This window comes from Lagopus muta, chromosome 1 (assembly GCF_023343835.1).
Source record: "Lagopus muta isolate bLagMut1 chromosome 1, bLagMut1 primary, whole genome shotgun sequence".
In the NCBI taxonomy this organism is placed as follows: Eukaryota; Metazoa; Chordata; class Aves; order Galliformes; family Phasianidae; genus Lagopus; species Lagopus muta.
This window is the reverse complement of record NC_064433.1, coordinates 47,250,136-47,267,615: the sequence shown is the minus strand read 5'-3', so window position 1 is coordinate 47,267,615 and position 17,480 is coordinate 47,250,136. Positions and strand designations below refer to the sequence as shown.

The window sequence follows — 17,480 nt, the reverse complement described above, 5'->3', positions numbered from 1 at the left end:
AAGGCAGGAAGGCAGGAAGGAAGGAAGGAAGGAAGGAAGGAAGGAAGGAAGGAAGGAAGGAAGGAAGGAAGGAAGGAAGGAAGGAAAAACGACAAACCCTCACATTCAGGCAGCAGACACTGAGGGCTCACTAATTTCTTTGGTATTTTCCTGGCAACATTTTCACTGCTTTCTATGAGAAAGTTCATTTTACTAGATGGCTTTCAAAGATGAGTTTTTCTGTGAGCATCACTTTATACCAATAGAGGAACCACTCAGATATTTGACCAAGACAAGCAGAGCTACTTAACATTTTCTCCTTGGCCAAGGTCAGTATATCCAGAGCAAGCCATAACAGCTTGCCAAAGAAGGGCTGCACACCCAGCAGCCATCTGTGTAGACTTATCTCATATCCTTACTTTAGTGTAGAGTCTTCCAGAGAAATGCTGAATTCAGTAGGCAGCAAATCATTAAAAATCTAGCTATCTCACCACCACTCTAATGGCATATAGGAGTCATTTCCTGAATCTTGATGTAGTCATTTAGTGAGGCACTGGCACAGGTTGCCCAGAGAGGTGATGGATGCCCGTCCATGGAGATACCCAAGGTCAGGCTGGAGTGGCTCTGAACACCCTGATCAAGCTGTAGGCGTCTCTGTTCATTGCAGGGGAGTTGGACCAGATGGCCTCTAAGGGTCTTTCCAACTCAAACAATTCTGTGATTCTATGATTCTATGATTTCTGATGCAATGGAGCAGAAGAGGGGGGAAGAAAATCTCATCAGTCTGGATCCCGCTCTACCTTCCAGACATCTCCTTAACAGCAGAAACAGGCTGTACAGAGGAATAAAGAAAAGCAGCACACCAACTATATTACGCAATAAGTATTTATTGCTATCAGCATATGGGAATGGCTGCACCAGCTTACACGAGAGATTTGGTGTTTCTCAGTTCCTTGAGGCCCAGCAGCGTCTGCTGTTGGAGACGGATTTGCCATCTACCTCTCAGGGATACATTTTGATAGACTGTGTCAAGGGAGACTGCTGAAAGTTGCTCATGCATAAGGTTCATACAGGGAGACAGAATGAAGTAGTGCAGAGGGAAGAAGATATGTGTGTATGTATTATATATATATCTATAAAGAAAAAGGCAAGTCACCCTGAATGAAAAAAATGCTGTCCTATCTTCAATCCACCACTGAACAGCTTTATTTTTATTTCATAAAGTTCATCGCTTTATTTTGTTTGTTTTGGGGAGAAAACCTGACTGTTTAATTTCAAGCACAAAAGCTAAAGCATCAGGGAAAGATTGACTTTTTTTGTTCAGTTTCACCAGAAATCAATTGTAATAAAAACAATAAGAGATTTCCAATTCATTTTTCACAGTCACTGAATGTGAACTGAAAGCACACAGATGGAAGGGCTCATCTAAAAGGTCTTCAAACACACTTCTGGGGATTTAAATGTTGATATTATACAGGCAAATTTTGTGGTAGAATAATAAGAAGAGTATACTGGGACGTGATTTCTAGCTATGTAATAGTATTTACAAAGGAAGCGGGTAACACAGAGTCTTCTCAACCATTCCTGGTGGCACTGAAAATACCACTGAAGATAACAGAAAATCAACATTTTTGATGAGAGCAAGAAAGCTGATGCAATCCAGACAAGTGGAATAGCCTTTGTGTTTCAGCTGGCGAGGGAGACAATGGAAGATGGTCTCGGTGCAGATGTTCTTCTTCCCTTCTTCTTATCCACAAGATTCTTTCTGCTGGGGTTTTCAGAATGGTCAGATGATCAAAATAATAATCCCAGCCTTAGTATCTCCCAAAGAAACGGTTGTAGGCCATGGGAAATCCTATTTGGTCAGACAGATAGTCACAGGGAGGGTAGCTTTCACAACGCTCACGCATCTGCTCCATTGGGCTTTTGTAATACTCAGAGTACCTGGAGTGAACAAAGAGAAAAATGCTGTTCTGCACATTCAGTCAGTGGGGTTGGAGAGGTTTCACACTCAAACATTGAGAGGAGTGACTCCCCAGAGTGCTCTTGCAGGGGACATCTCACAGCGGGTTAAATATCTGCCTACTGGGGATAGATCTCCTTGTCAATGCTGGGAGAAGTTGGAACTGAACCCAGTTGAATCAACTGTCCTTGAAGTTTCACCAGCAAAGGAGACCATAGAAGCACATATGATTTTTGTAGAGTTAGTTTTTTGCTTGATTTGTTGGGGTTTTTGTTTTGTTTTGTCTTTGTCCCCAACCCCAGCTATGTGGCAGTCTTTTAAAATATACATATATTATTTACTTTATAATTATTTTATTTTAGTATTTCTTGCTTATCTTAATCTGTGCTCAGTTTCTGCTCATTTTCCTGTTCTCCTTCAGTTTTCATAGTTTCCTCTCATCACCCTCACTTCTGCTGTAGACAGCAATCCTTTCCTTTTCACAGCTTTGTTTCGCCATGCTGAGCACACCCAAATCTTTTAGTCTCAGCTACACACACTGGATGCCCTTCTCATCTCCTGTTGCAGACTCACTTAATCTTTCCTGCACACACTGCTACAGGAAAAGACTTGAAAGTGTCACAAGCTATTACTTTATTTCTGTATTGGAAATTCCCTGCAGCACCCTTGAGTTCTATTTGTTGCATCTGTATTTCCAGACTAACCTTACCTTGTGATTGAATAACACAGCAAGCTCTCTCTACCTAAGTCCTTCCTCATGTATGGTTGTTGCAGAAACTACTTTTATGGTGACCCACCTGTACGGAAGCAGTCAGTACAGTTTCTCATCTGAATTTCATTTTGTTTTTAATCATTCCAGGTTTCAAGCAGAGTGACCTCTGCTACTCTACTATGATCCTCTTTTCTGTAGATGGGAACTCCCTGTTTTCTGTCATCCAAACAAAACCATCACCCTTCCAATCCAAAGACGTATTGAATAATAATTATTCTTGACACAGGCCTACATGAGACTGTGGCTTAACAATTGCTTCTAGGAAATATATGAAGAGCATTCTTGCTCAAATTTCTCCAAATGTTTTTATCTAGGATTTCTCCAAATCTCTCTGCCTAGATTGTAGAATGTCTTAGGTTGGAAGGGACCTTAAGATTGTTGAGCTCTAACCCCTGTGCCTCAGGCAGGGCTGCCACCCACCATATCAGTCTGCCTGAGCCCCATCCAAGCTGGCCTTGTACACCTCCAGGAATGGGACATCCACATCTTCTCTGGGAAATCTGTTCCAGTCCCTCACCACCCTCAAACAAATGGATGTAATGCACAAATGGGTGCAGTTTTAGATTTAGCCTCACCACTGCACTACAACTGGGCTGTAGCTCCTTTGTATGGAGGTTGAGGCAATGGTCAGGGATCTGTGATACTCACTGTCCTGGAATTTGGATCTAATGTCTCCACAGGTTTGTGCAGCTTCTAACTTGTACCCTGCTGACCCTAGCTAGTGCTGTCTTTCTCCATGGGAGGGAATAACAAAGATCAGCAATGAACTCCTGAAGGAGTATTTGTGAAAAAAAGAACAATTGATCTATCAGTGGCAGGTTCTTACTGCCTTTTTAATTCTAGGTATGATATGTAGATGTACAGCAAAGAATTGCTTTGCCACATCCCACCCCCTCTTCCAAAAAGTCATTTGGAGTCCAACTCTCATCCTGGCTCACGTGATTTTACCATTCATACATGTCGAATCTCTTCTGCCTCTTCACAAAGGCATTGGCAACTTCCTTTTTAACTGTGATGCCTACCAAGAGAGAACACAGCAGATTAGAGATGCAGGGCCATGGTCTGTACAAACCAGAGACCAGCGTAGCCTCTGAAAAGTGATTGTTCTCTGTCTTCTCAAGCAGAAACTGTTGCAGCTCATCCCAACTGCCAGTCCGTTTTTCCCCACTCAACTTTCCATTCAAAGCCACACAGTTTGGTTCCCCCCTCACCCCAACCTGCACATTTACATGAAGAAAGGACTCTCTTAAATTCGATTCCCTTGTCATGATATTAGTGCACAGCAAATGCTCAGTAGACAAAGTGTGACATGACAGAATAAAATAAAACATGACAGAATAAAATATGAATAAGGAGAAAATGAAGGGAACAGCACTCTGTGTCTCTAGCTCAGTTAGTTTCAGAGTCTTGGCTTGCTTTCTGTCTCCTAGGTTTAGCCAGGTTCCCTTGTACAGGATATTGACTGCACAGAAATGGCCAAATAACAACCTGTCAGAAGTCACCGCCTTTCCCTGAACGCTTTGGGTTTTTTTTTCTCTTTCCCAGTTCATGTTTGTATTGGCTCACTGGAGAAACAGCTTTCATGCTCACCAGCAGGAATGTCATCCTGCAAGGTGTGAAAAAGGAGACACAAGGAAGAACAAGGGAGATTTTCCATGCAGATTTCTGTCAGGATCAGCTTGCTATGATACCTATGGACACTCCGAGGTATGCAGTTCCCTGCAGCATGGGCAACCCAATAGAAGAGGGACTGCAACCCCCAGCAGCTGCCAAGGAAGGTACTTGCTTTCAGATACAAAACTTTCTTCTCTGTTGTCCTATGCACCAGGCTGTCTGACCAACAGATCCAAAGACCAGTGTTCTTGTAAGAGGCTGAGGGCATAGCAGCCTCTTCAGAGAGGTTTCTGAGGCCAGCTCAGAGGAGCACAGAGGCTGGACACACTGCTCCTCCTACGTCACACTGTTTCATGAAAGGGAGATGCAATATGATTCTTGTTCATCCCTTGAACCCATCAAAGGGAAGAAAGGAAGAAGATATAGGAGAATGGAGCTAAGTGTCAGTCACAGCAATATACTCACTGGCAGCACTGGGAGATCCTGAGGGCTCTATGGGATCTGCAAGACAGACAGATAGACAGGAACTTGCTTGTGCTGTCTGCTCTTCTGCTTCTCTCTCTAAGTGAATCGCTCTGCTTACTGAATATATCCAGCTCTCTCTCTTTTCCAAAAGTTCGGTCCCTCCCAAAAAAGGTTTTATCAACACCCAGAATGTAGGGAAAGAATTATCCACCACCAAATTCACCTATTATGATCAGATGCATTTAATTTCATCTTTCTTATAACAAGATAAAAATGACACAGTAACCATACAGCACAGTGGAAACTTGAGGCAGACCTTCCTTTTCCTCCCTCCTCATCCTTGCTAAGAGCAGGGACAGCAGGAGGGGAGGGAGCATTTCAGCAAAACCCTAGATTTGGACAGGACCAGAAGATCATAGAATCATATTATTATTTGAGTTGGAAGGGATCCTTACAGGCCATTTGGTCCAATTCCTCTGCAATGAACAGGGACACCCACAGCTCGATCAGGGTGCTCAGAGCCCTCCCAGGCTGACCTTGGGTGTCTCCAAAGATGAGACATCCACCACCTCTCTGGGCAATCTGTGCCAGTGCCTCATTATCCTTATTGTAAAAAATTTCTTCCTTATATTCAATTTAAATCTCCCCTCTTTTAATTTGAAACAATTTCCCCTTGTCCAGTCACAACAGACCCTGCTAATGAATCTGTTCCCTTCTTTCTCACAGCCCCCCTTTAGATAGCTGACCGTCTCTTCTATCTTTGGAGATAGAGATTTCCCTGACAGAAATCGCAAGATATTGACAACAAAGAGAATTAGGGCCAAAAATTAGGATAAACTCTACACTTTGCTACACTCTTCGCACTCTGTATTTCTGTTTTCAGTCCTAATTGTAATCCTAATCCTTAATATCCCCTGCAAGCATCCAAACAAATTTTCTTCTAACACACATGGTAGGTCTCCTTTTCATCTTGGTTTTCCCACACAGGAAAAATTCACAAGTTTTTTATCCCACTATTTCATCAGGTATTTGGCATGAGTGTGCTTACAGGCAGAGAAAGAGCTGTGGAGACCAAAAAAAAAACCAAAAAACAACAACAACAAAAAACAACCAACAAGCTAAACAAAACTGTGCTTAAACAAAGACTTTGTGTGAGAAGAGTTGTTTGTAGTTCTATTTTTAAGCAATGCATACATTCCTTGGATTTCAAAAATAAAAATAAAAATTAGAAGTTACTCCAAGGCTGTTAAACAATCTGGAACGTAGTAACAACTAACAAAAAAAGCAGAGATACACTCAGCAGTGAGAAAGTGAGCAAGAGACTGACAGAAGAAAAACACAGATCAAACAAATTATATTTGCCAGTACTGAAATCATGACACGTCTGATGCAGAAATTCAACACTGAATGAGATAATACAGGCAGACAGGGCCCCTTCCTACTTGGCTTCTCTTTTCCTGCAGCAGAAACACTTGCTGTTTCTCATCTTCCCACCCTTCCCTCTCCACGAACTCTTGTGCTAAGCACTGCATTGATCTCTCTTGATCATAATGTCACCATGCCTAAATCCTCTTCAAATGTGATATGCTCTTATTCAATGGGACAACTCCCATTCTTTTTCTAAATATCAATAGGTGTTTTTTTTCCCCTCCAGAGTTCTCCCCATTCCACATTTTTCAGCAGATGAAGACTTGACTCAGTGCATATCTCTGCGATTTTACAACACTTCAGTGCTGGCAGGAATAAAGTCTCCTGTTCTTGACACAGCTCTGCCCTGCAACTCACCCTGATGACCCAAAATTGGAGATCCAGCATGCCTTTGTCAGTTCACCTAATTACCAAACTGGTTTCACGCTTCAGTATGTCAAAATGTTGGAATTCTCTGCTGCAGTTCAGAGATGGAAATGCTTATGTTTTTGACCAATGGAAGAAAGAACCCAGTAGCAGATAAGGCTGTCTATCCCCAAATCCCTCTGATTTACTACTATGGTACAGCCTCCCAGACTAAGATAGAGCAGTGTTTTCAAGGAAGATGTCCCTTTCCTTACCTTTCTCACAGCAGCAGTGCACTGCCAGGGCCAGAGTCAAGATCATTGGTGTCAGTAGCTTCCTCATGTCTGCTTTGCCTTTGCTGCTCTCCCTACACTCAGAGTGTTCTTGGAGGCTACTGAGGCACTCTGGAGTCTGCTTTTGAGCATCGTTTTATATCCTGTAATTGCCTGGAGAGATCAGGGCTCTGGCTTGTGTTCCTGAGTCTGAGCTCCAAAACAAAGCCTGTCCTTTGGGCCACACAACATTGGGTCCTGGCAGCCATTTGGACATCCATCTTGGGACTCATGGCTTTTCCAGAAGATTTTATCTGGTATTTTGAATAGGTTTGTTGAAGAAAAACAACTGGATAAAAAATCACTTTTATTGTAAACATAGAAGTGATTCAGCTTCCTGAAGGAAAGCCAGAAGAGAGACCAGCACATCCAGAAGTGAAGCAGATGCTTTGGTGTGATGGGACTCTCCCATGTGGAAAATGAGTCTGAACCTGATGGTGACCTTTTTCCCCAACCACACTCATACCTCTAAAGGAAAAGGCACCCATAAAATGTTTTTCATAGGGCAAATATGCAGTAGGTTTTCACTTCAGACAGTTTCAACAAACCTTTGAAGAGATTTGAGATGTTTATAGTATTGGGATCTTTGATAGATAGTGAGGTGGAACCTTTCTTTTTTCTTCCTGGAAACGTTCCCAATTTGGTGGCGAATGCCTTGGCTTCTCTTGTCTCAACATCAAATAAGCCTCAAGACTCCAGAGGTGTTTTACTCTTCAGAACTTGGGTGACTATGGTTACTTGGTACATCAAGAGGCGCATGCTGGGAACAGGCACTTGCCAGGCCCTGACCCAAAGCAAGGACTGTGCTCCTAACAGCTCATGTCAGCATGTTCCCCAAGCAGTGATGGTGTTTGCAAAGCCCCGTGTGTGTGGAAGTATCCCTGCTGTACCTGCTCAGATCCATTGAGGAGCATCCAGAGCCTGCACTGCTTGTAGTACTGATAGCCAACCAACAATTCAATCCATCAACCAACCAACCATGTATTCGAAATAACCTCAGGCTGTTTTTTTGTCTCTCCAGTTCAGCAGAATTTTAGTGAGTATCGTAGCTCTGTATTAAATGCTGAATTGTCATCGAGTATGGCCTGCACTATGGTGACATTTCAGCTTATGGCTGAATGACATTTATTCAAAGTCAGACAACAGACAGTGCTCCTGCACACACACAATATATCAAAACCTCCTCTTCCTCCTCTACTGAGATGCTTTTTTTCTACCGATAACCCATATTCCCATATTCTACTATGCCAGCCAAGTTCCCAAAGCTACATCCCACACGGCACATGGATCACATCTTCCTTCACCTCGTGTTTGGTCCTCCACAGCCCCGCACACAGAGTTACATAACTAAAAGGCTCCCAAGGGCAGTCACCTCCACTGGAGATTCTGCTGATCATTATAAACACAGTCTTTCATCTTACATAGAAATCAGAGAAATTTCAGGATTAAAAAATATGTGTAGCTTTTCTGCAGTCAAGGACAGACTGAATATATATACTAACGACATCCAGAAGAAGTGTCTTGCAGAGCAACAGTTTAAAAATAAATAAATATCAACAGCAATAGGTATCTTAGGAAAGGATAAGCAAAAGAAAGCTTGAAAGAGTATAAATACACAATTGTAATCATCCAAACAGCCTAACCTTTCTTCCTAGCTTTTTCGAAGCTTTTTAATCAGTATTTAGTCTCTCAAGCATGTTTGATTATCATTTACATTAATGAAAACCCTCTGAAAACTGATATTATTCATTATTTATTCGGGTAAACTGGAGGTTGGAAGTGCTAGATATTTTTGGACGCAGACCCAGACAGCAATAGCCCCATGCATTCTGTTTTGGTGGTGTCACGGTGTCAAGACAAACCCAAACACTACAGACTTGTTGACTTTGGTGATCTTAATACTCAACTCTTTAGGAACATGCAGAACAAATGAGAGTGCAAATATACCTAATCTGAGCAGTGTTTTTTCACAACACTCATTTCTCTCTCACTTTTTCCTTTGGACAAAACCTCAGCAACTGTCAGGGTGGAGTTTCCTATCAGAAGTGTTTTCAATAAATAAATCTGTTTTCTTCCCAAAGATTCATCTGCCAAGTTGGCGAAACCACAAAGCATATTTCTGAAAAGATGTATGTTTCCACTCTGGAAGGTAGATTTGGCTCTACATTTAATTTCATAGAATATTCAACAATTTGATACTTCATACCTTATAGACTTTGACAGTGTGCTGTCTTATTTCCCATTTCTCTAATTTCCAGGTCACGGGGGAAACCTGAAGATGTGCAAAATGAAACAAGCTGTGCTGAGCTGAGATTGAGGATTTTACACCTGCACACCCCACACTGATGGGTATCCAAAGAGCTGTGGCTGCATCCTGCTGCCTCCAAGGCAGAGTGAGCAGAACAGATGGGTGGGAGCTGTTGTCTGTTGCTGTCTGTTGTTCTGGCTGTTGTCCCTGGTGCCACTGGGTGACAGAGTGACTACCAAAAGGAGACCCACTGCCTCCTTCAGTCACTTGCCACTCCCAGAGGCCCATCGTATGACCTCCTCACCACACAGGACAGGACTTGCTCCTTGCTCCTCAGATCTGAATCTCTCGTTTGTCCCTTGCCTTTTCACAGAATGATTTGACGCCCAGCTATCCTCGCCCTCATGGGTTCAGAGAGACACAAGAGGAAACAAAAAGTACAAGGGAATACAGTGTTCAGTTTTGGGCCCCTTTCTACAAGAAATACATCAAGGCAGTGGAGAATGTCCAGAGTACAGCAATGAAGCTGCGAAGAATCTGGAGCACAAGTCTTACGAAGAGTGGCTAAGGGAACTGGGGTTGTTCAGTCTGGAGAAGAGGAGGCTCAGGAAAGGCCTTATCACTCTCTACAACAATCTGAAAGGAGGTGGTAGAGAGGTGGTGTTGGCCTCTTCTCCCAGGTAACAGCAATAGGACAAGAGGGAATGGCCTCAAGTTGCACCAGGGAAGGTTCAGATTGGATATCAGTAAAAACTTCTTTGAAAGAGCGGTGATGCACTGGAACAGGCTGCCCTGGGAGGTGTTGAAACAACTGTTTCTGAAGGTGTTCAAGAACAGGGCAGATGTCACACTGAGAGAAATGGTCTAGTGCAGTCACACGCATGGGTTGATAACTGGACTCAGTGATCCTACTGGTCTTTCCAACCCTAATGATTCTACAATTCAAACTGATTTTCTGTGTCAACAAGGAGAATTTATGTCTGTATTCTCGGTTTTATCTAAAGAAATAAAAAAAATAATAATTTCCATATAATACTTCAAAGTAAAAGGCTAATGCTAAAGTTTTCTGGAAGAAAGGAGATAAAACAGCACTCCTAATGAAAATATGAATAAAATCTGGGCCACATGCTCCTTTCTGCAGAAGCACCATACACCAGGGTGTACGGGAGGGTGGCTGGGAGGACAAGGTGCCATTGGCAGGTTTTTTCTGTCACTAGTTTTTATACCAACTTTGTCTTTAGGATTAAACAGAAACTTGGATGTTGTTTACTCAAGTGAGGAAATCTTGAAGAGATTTTGTTTTCAAAAAGTGCATCTCACCCTGCCTTCTGAACACCAGACCATTTTAAAATGTCCTAAGGCTGGGAACTGAAATTTGCTAATGATGTCTAAAATAAGTCAGCTGTAGGCCCCGGAGCAAAATAATTGTACGTTCTTTTAAACCTCATGTGACTGTGTGGTAAGGACTTGTTTCCATTATCTGCACCAGGTTCTATGATAAAGAAACTCAGCTTCTTCATGAAAAGTCATCCCCTAAAATACTGTGAGTCATGAGATGATAGTGTCAAACCAGCAGTTTATTGTGCAGCAAACACCCACATCCTGAACTCTCTCTGATCTCTACTACATCAGCTCAGCGCTCATTAACACAATGTAGGAATCCATGGCTACATGGGAGAGAAGCAGCAGGCAGGATAACATACAGGGACACAAGCAACTGAGTATGTTTCAGAGCTATTGCTTTTCCTAGGAGGTTACCCTGAGGTCCAAGCCCCAGGGTGGGGACAGATCATCTTTACTTATTCCTCCTCCTCCCAAAATAGTGCCTGTAAGCAGCAGGATAGCCATGGTTAAGAGCATACTGTTCACACAGGTAGAAGTCCTCACAGATCTCCCTCTGACGTTCCTGAGGTGCCTTATTGCGTTCCCTGATCCTGCAAAAAAAAAAAAAATTAGGGGTGTTATCTTAAATATCTGTCTATGGCCCTTTTCTGCCTTACCAGGTCTAAGGGTCCATCCCAGCCTCTACCACCAAGACCATGGCATTACAGTGTTCACCGTACTCAGGGTGTCTGTCAGTGTGACTACAGCAGGTGTGGTCGCCTCCCTAGGTAACCTTTTACTTCATGGCTAAGTAGGGTGGTGGGGATAAGAGGCTGGCTCCTGTCTCGGCCCGTTGCTGCAGGAGTAGACCCCCAGTCTGACCCCTCCAGCTCTTCTCTGCTCTTCCCTAACCCCACACATGAAAAGAGGAGAGCAAGAAGCTTCCTGCTAAGGGCTATCTGAGACTGATGATAGGGTTTCCCTTCTGTGCCTCAGCCCTTATTTTCACAAGCCCTGCATAAGATGTAAAACAGTCTGTATCTGCGTTCTACAGATGAGGAAAAGAAGCTCACCAAAGGCTTTGCAATTTAGAAGAATTTATGCAAATAATGCACAAGTCTTGAGGACTGGAACAAGATCTCAAACTGAGCTTCCCTTCTGGCTGGCCCACACTGATTCCTTCTCCTTTTGCTACTCCCTCCTTCAGACAAATTTAAAAAGAACTCCTCCAGTGCAGAACATGCCCTTGAATGCACGGACCCACTCTGCTTTCTGAGAGGTGTTCAGGAACAATATGGATGTAGTACTGAGGGACATGCTTGGGGATGGGCTGATGGTTGGCCTAGATTACCCCAGTGATCTTTTGCAACCTTAATGATTCTGTGGTTCATTCTCCCAGGGTTGGCTCAAGCAGAAAGGGGGACTAAGGCTTCTGAGGAGTCACTGTGGCTTCTCCTCTGGTACTAGCCTATCACTGGCAAAGAGATATCTCTCGATGCTCCCACCCTCAGTGTTCTGATGCCATAACGTACCTCTCCTGAAGAACAGCTCTTAGTCCTGTGTCATCTCGTATGAAGCCATTGGCCCTTTGCCTGTTAAGAAAGGGGTCTGGAGAAGGCAAGAGGTGGTTCAGAGTAGATAAATACTTTTAGCAAGACCTGATTTCCACAAAGGCCTCTCCCTCGTTTGTGACTGTCTCCTTGTCTGCCCTCCCACACACAGTGAGACCCAGGACCTTCTAATATTCTCTCCTGCCTGCCCTGCTGGCTCATTGACAAGCTCTCCCTCTGCAAATGCAATCTCTATGGAAGCACACACACTGCTTTTGTTCTCCTGTTACTCAAGCCACCCTGGGGAAAGCTGCTGCCATAGCCCCCTCTGACTGGGTGGAGCTGGGACAAGAGATAGGTGCCAAGTGGCACAGACCAAGGGGAGGTCCGGGCACACACAGTAAAATTAGCAGGATTGTGAAGCTATGATGGAAAACAGGAAGGGCCTGAACAAGTTTATCTGCCTCCAAGGTTAGGCAATCACAGTGCAAAGGTCTCTGCGGAAATTTTGAAGTGAGGGGCCTGAAAGTGCCTTCTGTCCTTGTTGAGGAACAGCACAGTCCTATTGTAGCATGGAGGAGTCTTAGGCTTTGGCTCCCACTTGTGTTTCTGACTAGCTGCTTTGTGAAGTCATTCTCCCAGATGGTTCAGTTTCTTTTTAGCTTTGAACTCTCTGCTCATTCCTAAGTGACTCTCCACCCTCACATGCTTCTCCTGCAACACTAACTCCTTCTTCCAGAACAAAGATCCCTCCTGCCCACACATCCCACCTGCTTCTTCCAAGGTGCAGAGAGTTGTGTTCTTCCCGTCCTTGCATAGGATCAACCCATATTACTGGCTTATGCATTACCCTCCTGAGCTTTTTGAGCAATATCTTTTTCTGGTACCATTCAACCTGATTTAGGTACGCGCAACAGGGATCTAAACTCATGTCTCTGTGTTTTCCAGTTTTTATTATATTCATTGCAAAGCACAGCAGTTGCAATTGTGCCCAAACATGTGAACTCCATTTTAATCTTCTTCCTGTTTATCCTGACATTCTGTAACCCATTAAATTTAGTATCCCTGGACTGAGAGGTTCTGTCTATTTAATCCCCACAGTAAAGTACAAGGAAATGGCCTTGGAGATGTCTGTGGTGCACTTTGAATTCAAGAAAATAGTAAAGCAGTCTTACTGAGATACTCATGGGATTCCATGCTCTCATGGGACTCTGGGGAAAGAAAGAGTACAACATGTGTAAGTCACATGAAATTCACTGTTTTTTAGACCAGAAGAACACATCTGCAGGATTAAAGGTGAATGTAACACATCAGAATAGACCCAAAGATGTCTGCAGCATTGGAGTCATTGCTCCACCCAGTAAAAGAAGCTTACCTACCATAGCAAGTAGCAGCCATGACCAAGACGGCCAGGAGCACAAGGACGACGAGAGCACGCATTGTGCAAGGACTCTCTCACTCTGTCTCTTGCTGTGCCTCACTCTCTTCCCACTGAAGGCAGACAGAGCCTTCCTGCAAAATTAGCAGTGGAATGTTTATTATGAAAACAGATCCAGGAGGGATGAAAGAACCTGAGGAAGGCAACTGCTGGTTGGTACGCATGCTATATGGAGCCATTACAACACAGCTTCTATTAGCAGATTGAGTCAGGCTTCAGTAAGGAGGGAGCATACCTCTTCCTCTCTTGGTTTAGGGACAGATGCCATAATTCACAGGCAAGCATGTCCCAGCACTCCACACTCAGGAACCGGCCGCAAGTGGAAGGAATTCCAGGGGTTGCCAGGGGCCCGCAGGGAGAGGTGTGTACTGATCCCAAATGTACATGTTTGTCTTTCATATTTTACTTTTGATCCACTCTCTTTGCCCTCGCCATCCTCTGTCTGGATAAATAGAGCCCAGACTGTCCTGGCAGCTCTGCTGGGGGAGATGTAGGGAATAAGGCACCAGGCACTTCCCCTACATTCAGCTGCCCCTTCCTCCAGGTCCCAATGCCCTCCCAGCCTGAAGGATGCTGGAGCAAGAAGTCAGCACTGCAAGCAGTGATACAGAAGGATTCCTTCTGCTGAAAGGACTGTGATATTTGAGACAACAGCAGCACCTAAAGTGCTATCTCAGCGCTCTTCACCGTGATCCTGCACTGCTCTTCTAGCCCAAGGGTCAACATCTTTCTGAAAGGAGATGTGTTTCAGGACTGCTGTCACCAGCAGCCTTTGTCCCACTGGATACCAAATTCAGAAGTCATAGAATCAAAGGATTGATTAAGTTAGAAGGGACATTTAAAAGCCATCCGGTCCAACTCCCCTGCAATGAACAGGGACACTGTAGCTAAATCCAGGTGCTCAGTGCCCCTCCAGCCTGACCTTGAATGTCTCCAGGGATGGGGGAACCATCACCTCTCTGGGTGGCCAGTGGAATGCTTTTCAGGCAGGACTTGTCTCCCAGGCCAGCAGTCTCTGGGAGCATTACTTCACCTGCTAGCACCAAAGGAGCACGTCTGGGACCAATGTTATGGGCAGCAGTGATGGTCATAAGGTGGCAGTTTGACTTTCCAGCTCTGTGGTACAATAAGAGGGAATTAAATGGGAAGGGGCGGGGAGGGTAGTTTTTACAGAGATGGCTGTTGGATGAAAAGAAAAGGGGAGTGGTTACCAGAGGCAAGGCAGTGAGGAGAGGTGGGTACTCAGTGACTGCCAGCACTCCCATGGCAGCGGTGGGGCTGGGACTGTGCAAGCCGCAAAGTGCAGCTCAGTCCCCCACCATCAGCACCTTCTATATTATCCACATCATGCCCATTCGGTGCTCAGCCTAAAATCAGGGTGAAAACCAGGCTGTGCCTAAAAGAAATCTGCTCTAGGAGAACTGAGACTTGTCTTCTGTCCCTGTGCCCTGCCACTCTGGTCTCTTTAAGGGAATTCTCTGCTCTAGGATTGTTTGCATTCCTTGGAGCCTGGAGTTTTTGAGTAAGTGCTGAATGTGGATTTTGCAGGTTTCCTGAATGTTCTGTACAGCCTGTCAGCTCTGCGAACTGCCAAGAAATGTAGGCTTGAGGGACAGAACCTAGCAGGAGAACTGTGGGGCACAGGGAAGAAGGTACTGAGAGTACTTCGGAATGAAAGTGATGCTACACACTGGGAAACTATAGCAGACTTTTCAGCCAAACTGTCTTTATTTACCTATCTTCACTCAGGGCAGAGCCCTCTACTCTCTGAAATACTCCACTACAATTTCAGAATCTCACAGATCCCTGGAGTATCTCATGCAATCTCCGCAGGAGAAATGCTGCAAACATCCTTTAACTCAAACGTTTAATTTTTCTCCACAAAAGCAATGCATTTTCCAAGGGATCAACGAACATTCTGGCTCTATACCAAAAACTTGACTTCAGGGAGCATTTTACCCTGGAAAGAATGATCTCCTGTTCACTCCGCCTGCACCTTGGATTTTCCAGCACACACCTCCCCTCCCCAGCATCACTGAGCTGCCCCACATGTAGTACATGGTGTGGCACTGTGAGCCAAATCTCCTTTCTTTCTAGTAGCATCCACTGGTTAGAACTACAGAAAGAGAAGGTGAGATGAACCACCAGCAAATGCCTGAGGGATTTCCACAGTTCCCCCAAAAAGGATATTCAGAAAAGCAGCCCTCTGTCCCGTTTCCTGCTGAAATGGAGAACCACAGTTTTACACAAGACACAGCAACCACTCCTAGCAGTTTGCAGCTGTGAAGCCTCAGAAAGGCATTATAGCAAGCAGCCATCCAGGCAAAGCAAGGCAGCCCCTGCGTACTCACAGAGCCGTTCTTTCCAGCCAGCCTGCAGCTCGTCCAAGGGGCAGCTCTTCCAGCGTCCTGGGCCTTGCAAGGAAAAAGAAGGGCCTTTTATTTATTAGCATTGATGAGTGACTCCTCCCCCTTCTGTTTCCCACTCTCGATCCACCCTCAAGCTTCCACCTTCTCAGTCAAAACACCTTCAGCCCTCAGCCAGGAAATAAAAACTTCAAGCCAATAGCGAGAGGAGGGAACCAGAGCAGGCACTGAGGGTGAGGGAGGCACAGCCCAGGCTGCCTTTCTGCGCCCATAAACAGAGGTCTAAGGGCAAGCTCACTCTCCCTCTTTTCTATGCCCACCCTAAGCAAAACCATGGTGCTGGCTAGGGCACCTGTTGATCCATAGGGAGCAGGAGGTCTTCTCCCATTTCCTTTCATGCTCTTTTTGCAACTGGTGCCCCCTCCTCCAGAACCACAACAGAGCTAGACTAGCCATTGCAAAAGCCAGGATGGGTGCTGGCTGGGTTGGGATACTGGAGTCCTGGTTTCCTGGCTCTGTAAACCCACCCAAGATACCCAGGTCAGCTGCCCATGTGCACCACACCAGGATGCCAAGCCTATGCACGAACCCATGCCAGCAGTGCTCCAGCTCAGCCAAGCTCCATATGTCTCCTGTGCTGAGGACTCCGTGTCTAGACACTGTGCTCAGGTGAGGTCTTACCAGCACAGAGCAGAGGGGCAGGATCACCTTCCTCACCCTGCTGGCTATGCTACTTTTGATGCAGCCCAATTCATGGTTGGCTTTCTGGGCCGTGAGGGCACACTGCTGGCTCCAGTTTTGACTGTGGAAAGTTCAGACCTGTCTGTGGCACAATGGTACCACATTATGTGTGTCCTTGCACAAGTAAGAGACTGACGGAGACTGAGAACAGAAACCTGACATGGAAATTCCTGGTTTGGAATCATGCCATTACTGCTACAGACAGCTTGCAAAGCATTAGGGTGATGCAGGAAGGAAAGCTCTGCCCTGATCTCTGAAATGTCAGAGGAGAGCTGGAGCTCTGTCTTCTTATTTAATTCTTGCCAGTACAAGGGAGAAGGAGTAAAATGTTCCCTGTATATCCTGAGGGTATTGGAGTCATTGTCACAAACTACCTCTGAAAAGCAGTGGAAAGAGCAGAACATCTTTTGTGCTCCCTCTCCTGCCTCTCAGGTACCGCTGAATATTCAGCCCTGTGCTACACAGCACCCTGAGGGAAACTGAGGCATAGAAGTTCTGATTGTTCTCAACTATACTGAATAGCTTTGGCCACAGTACCATCTGGCACTCTATTAGTTAAATCAGACAAGATAGGCATTAAAGTCAAAACTGTGAGATGATAAGGAAGCAGACAAATGGGACAGAAGTTTGAGCAGTGGAAAGGAGAAATGTTGAGAAACTGCCATTTGAGTACATCTTTGAATTGTCTTAACTGAATATTTCCATTAATGACTGCTCAGAAAGGGAATACTTGCTGAGGAGTTTAGCTGATGACACACAGTGATAAGGGAACATCAGTGGAAGGGATGACTGAGAGTTCCTCGAGAAGGAGAGGAAAAAAGGGCTGTTTTGAAAATAGAGAAGGAAAGTAAAGGAACAGCTCATTGAGCTCAATGAAAAGATAGACTTTGTTTTCAATGAGTGTGCTGCAGTAAGC

The 17,480-nt window shown here is 44.8% G+C and overlaps 2 protein-coding genes across 3 annotated transcripts; both read right to left on the bottom strand.

Annotated features, from left to right (window-relative positions):
- Nucleotides 1–891: 891 nt before the first annotated feature.
- On the bottom strand, nucleotides 892–7,600 carry LOC125697256 (osteocalcin-like). Of its 2 annotated transcripts, XM_048954228.1 has the most exons (4): nucleotides 6,842–7,600; nucleotides 4,794–4,829; nucleotides 3,663–3,732; nucleotides 892–1,923 (listed from the first exon to the last, which is right to left on the bottom strand). In XM_048954228.1, the coding sequence occupies exons 1-4, from the start codon at nucleotides 6,906–6,908 to the stop codon at nucleotides 1,794–1,796; spliced, it is 303 nt and encodes a 100-aa protein (XP_048810185.1). In that variant the 5' UTR covers nucleotides 6,909–7,600; the 3' UTR covers nucleotides 892–1,793. The 2 variants fall into 2 exon arrangements, with proteins under 2 accessions (XP_048810185.1, XP_048810196.1); XM_048954239.1 differs by lacking the exon at nucleotides 4,794–4,829.
- Nucleotides 7,601–10,702: 3,102 nt separating this feature from the next.
- Nucleotides 10,703–15,904, bottom strand: LOC125686981 (matrix Gla protein). The gene is made up of 5 exons (XM_048931683.1): nucleotides 15,809–15,904; nucleotides 13,399–13,531; nucleotides 13,195–13,230; nucleotides 12,002–12,077; nucleotides 10,703–11,080 (listed from the first exon to the last, which is right to left on the bottom strand). The coding sequence occupies exons 2-5, from the start codon at nucleotides 13,457–13,459 to the stop codon at nucleotides 10,942–10,944; spliced, it is 312 nt and encodes a 103-aa protein (XP_048787640.1). The 5' UTR covers nucleotides 13,460–13,531; nucleotides 15,809–15,904; the 3' UTR covers nucleotides 10,703–10,941.
- Nucleotides 15,905–17,480: the final 1,576 nt, after the last annotated feature.

What these genes read in the sequence shown, in the direction of transcription:
- LOC125697256 (XM_048954228.1), bottom strand. Translation starts at nt 6,908, where the DNA reads ATGAGGAAGCTACTGACACCAATGATCTTGACTCTGGCCCTGGCAGTG. An exon ending in AGGATCTCCCAGTGCTGCCA is followed by an intron (nt 3,733 to 4,793) that starts GTGAGTATATTG and finishes CTCTCTTGGTAG; the next exon opens with GCATCACAGTTAAAAAGGAA. An exon ending in AGATTCGACATGTATGAATG is followed by an intron (nt 1,924 to 3,662) that starts GTAAAATCACGT and finishes TGTTCACTCCAG; the next exon opens with GTACTCTGAGTATTACAAAA.
- LOC125686981 (XM_048931683.1), bottom strand. Translation starts at nt 13,459, where the DNA reads ATGCGTGCTCTCGTCGTCCTTGTGCTCCTGGCCGTCTTGGTCATGGCT. An exon ending in CATGGCTGCTACTTGCTATG is followed by an intron (nt 13,231 to 13,398) that starts GTAGGTAAGCTT and finishes TTCTTTCCCCAG; the next exon opens with AGTCCCATGAGAGCATGGAA. An exon ending in GGAATCCCATGAGTATCTCA is followed by an intron (nt 12,078 to 13,194) that starts GTAAGACTGCTT and finishes TGCCTTCTCCAG; the next exon opens with ACCCCTTTCTTAACAGGCAA.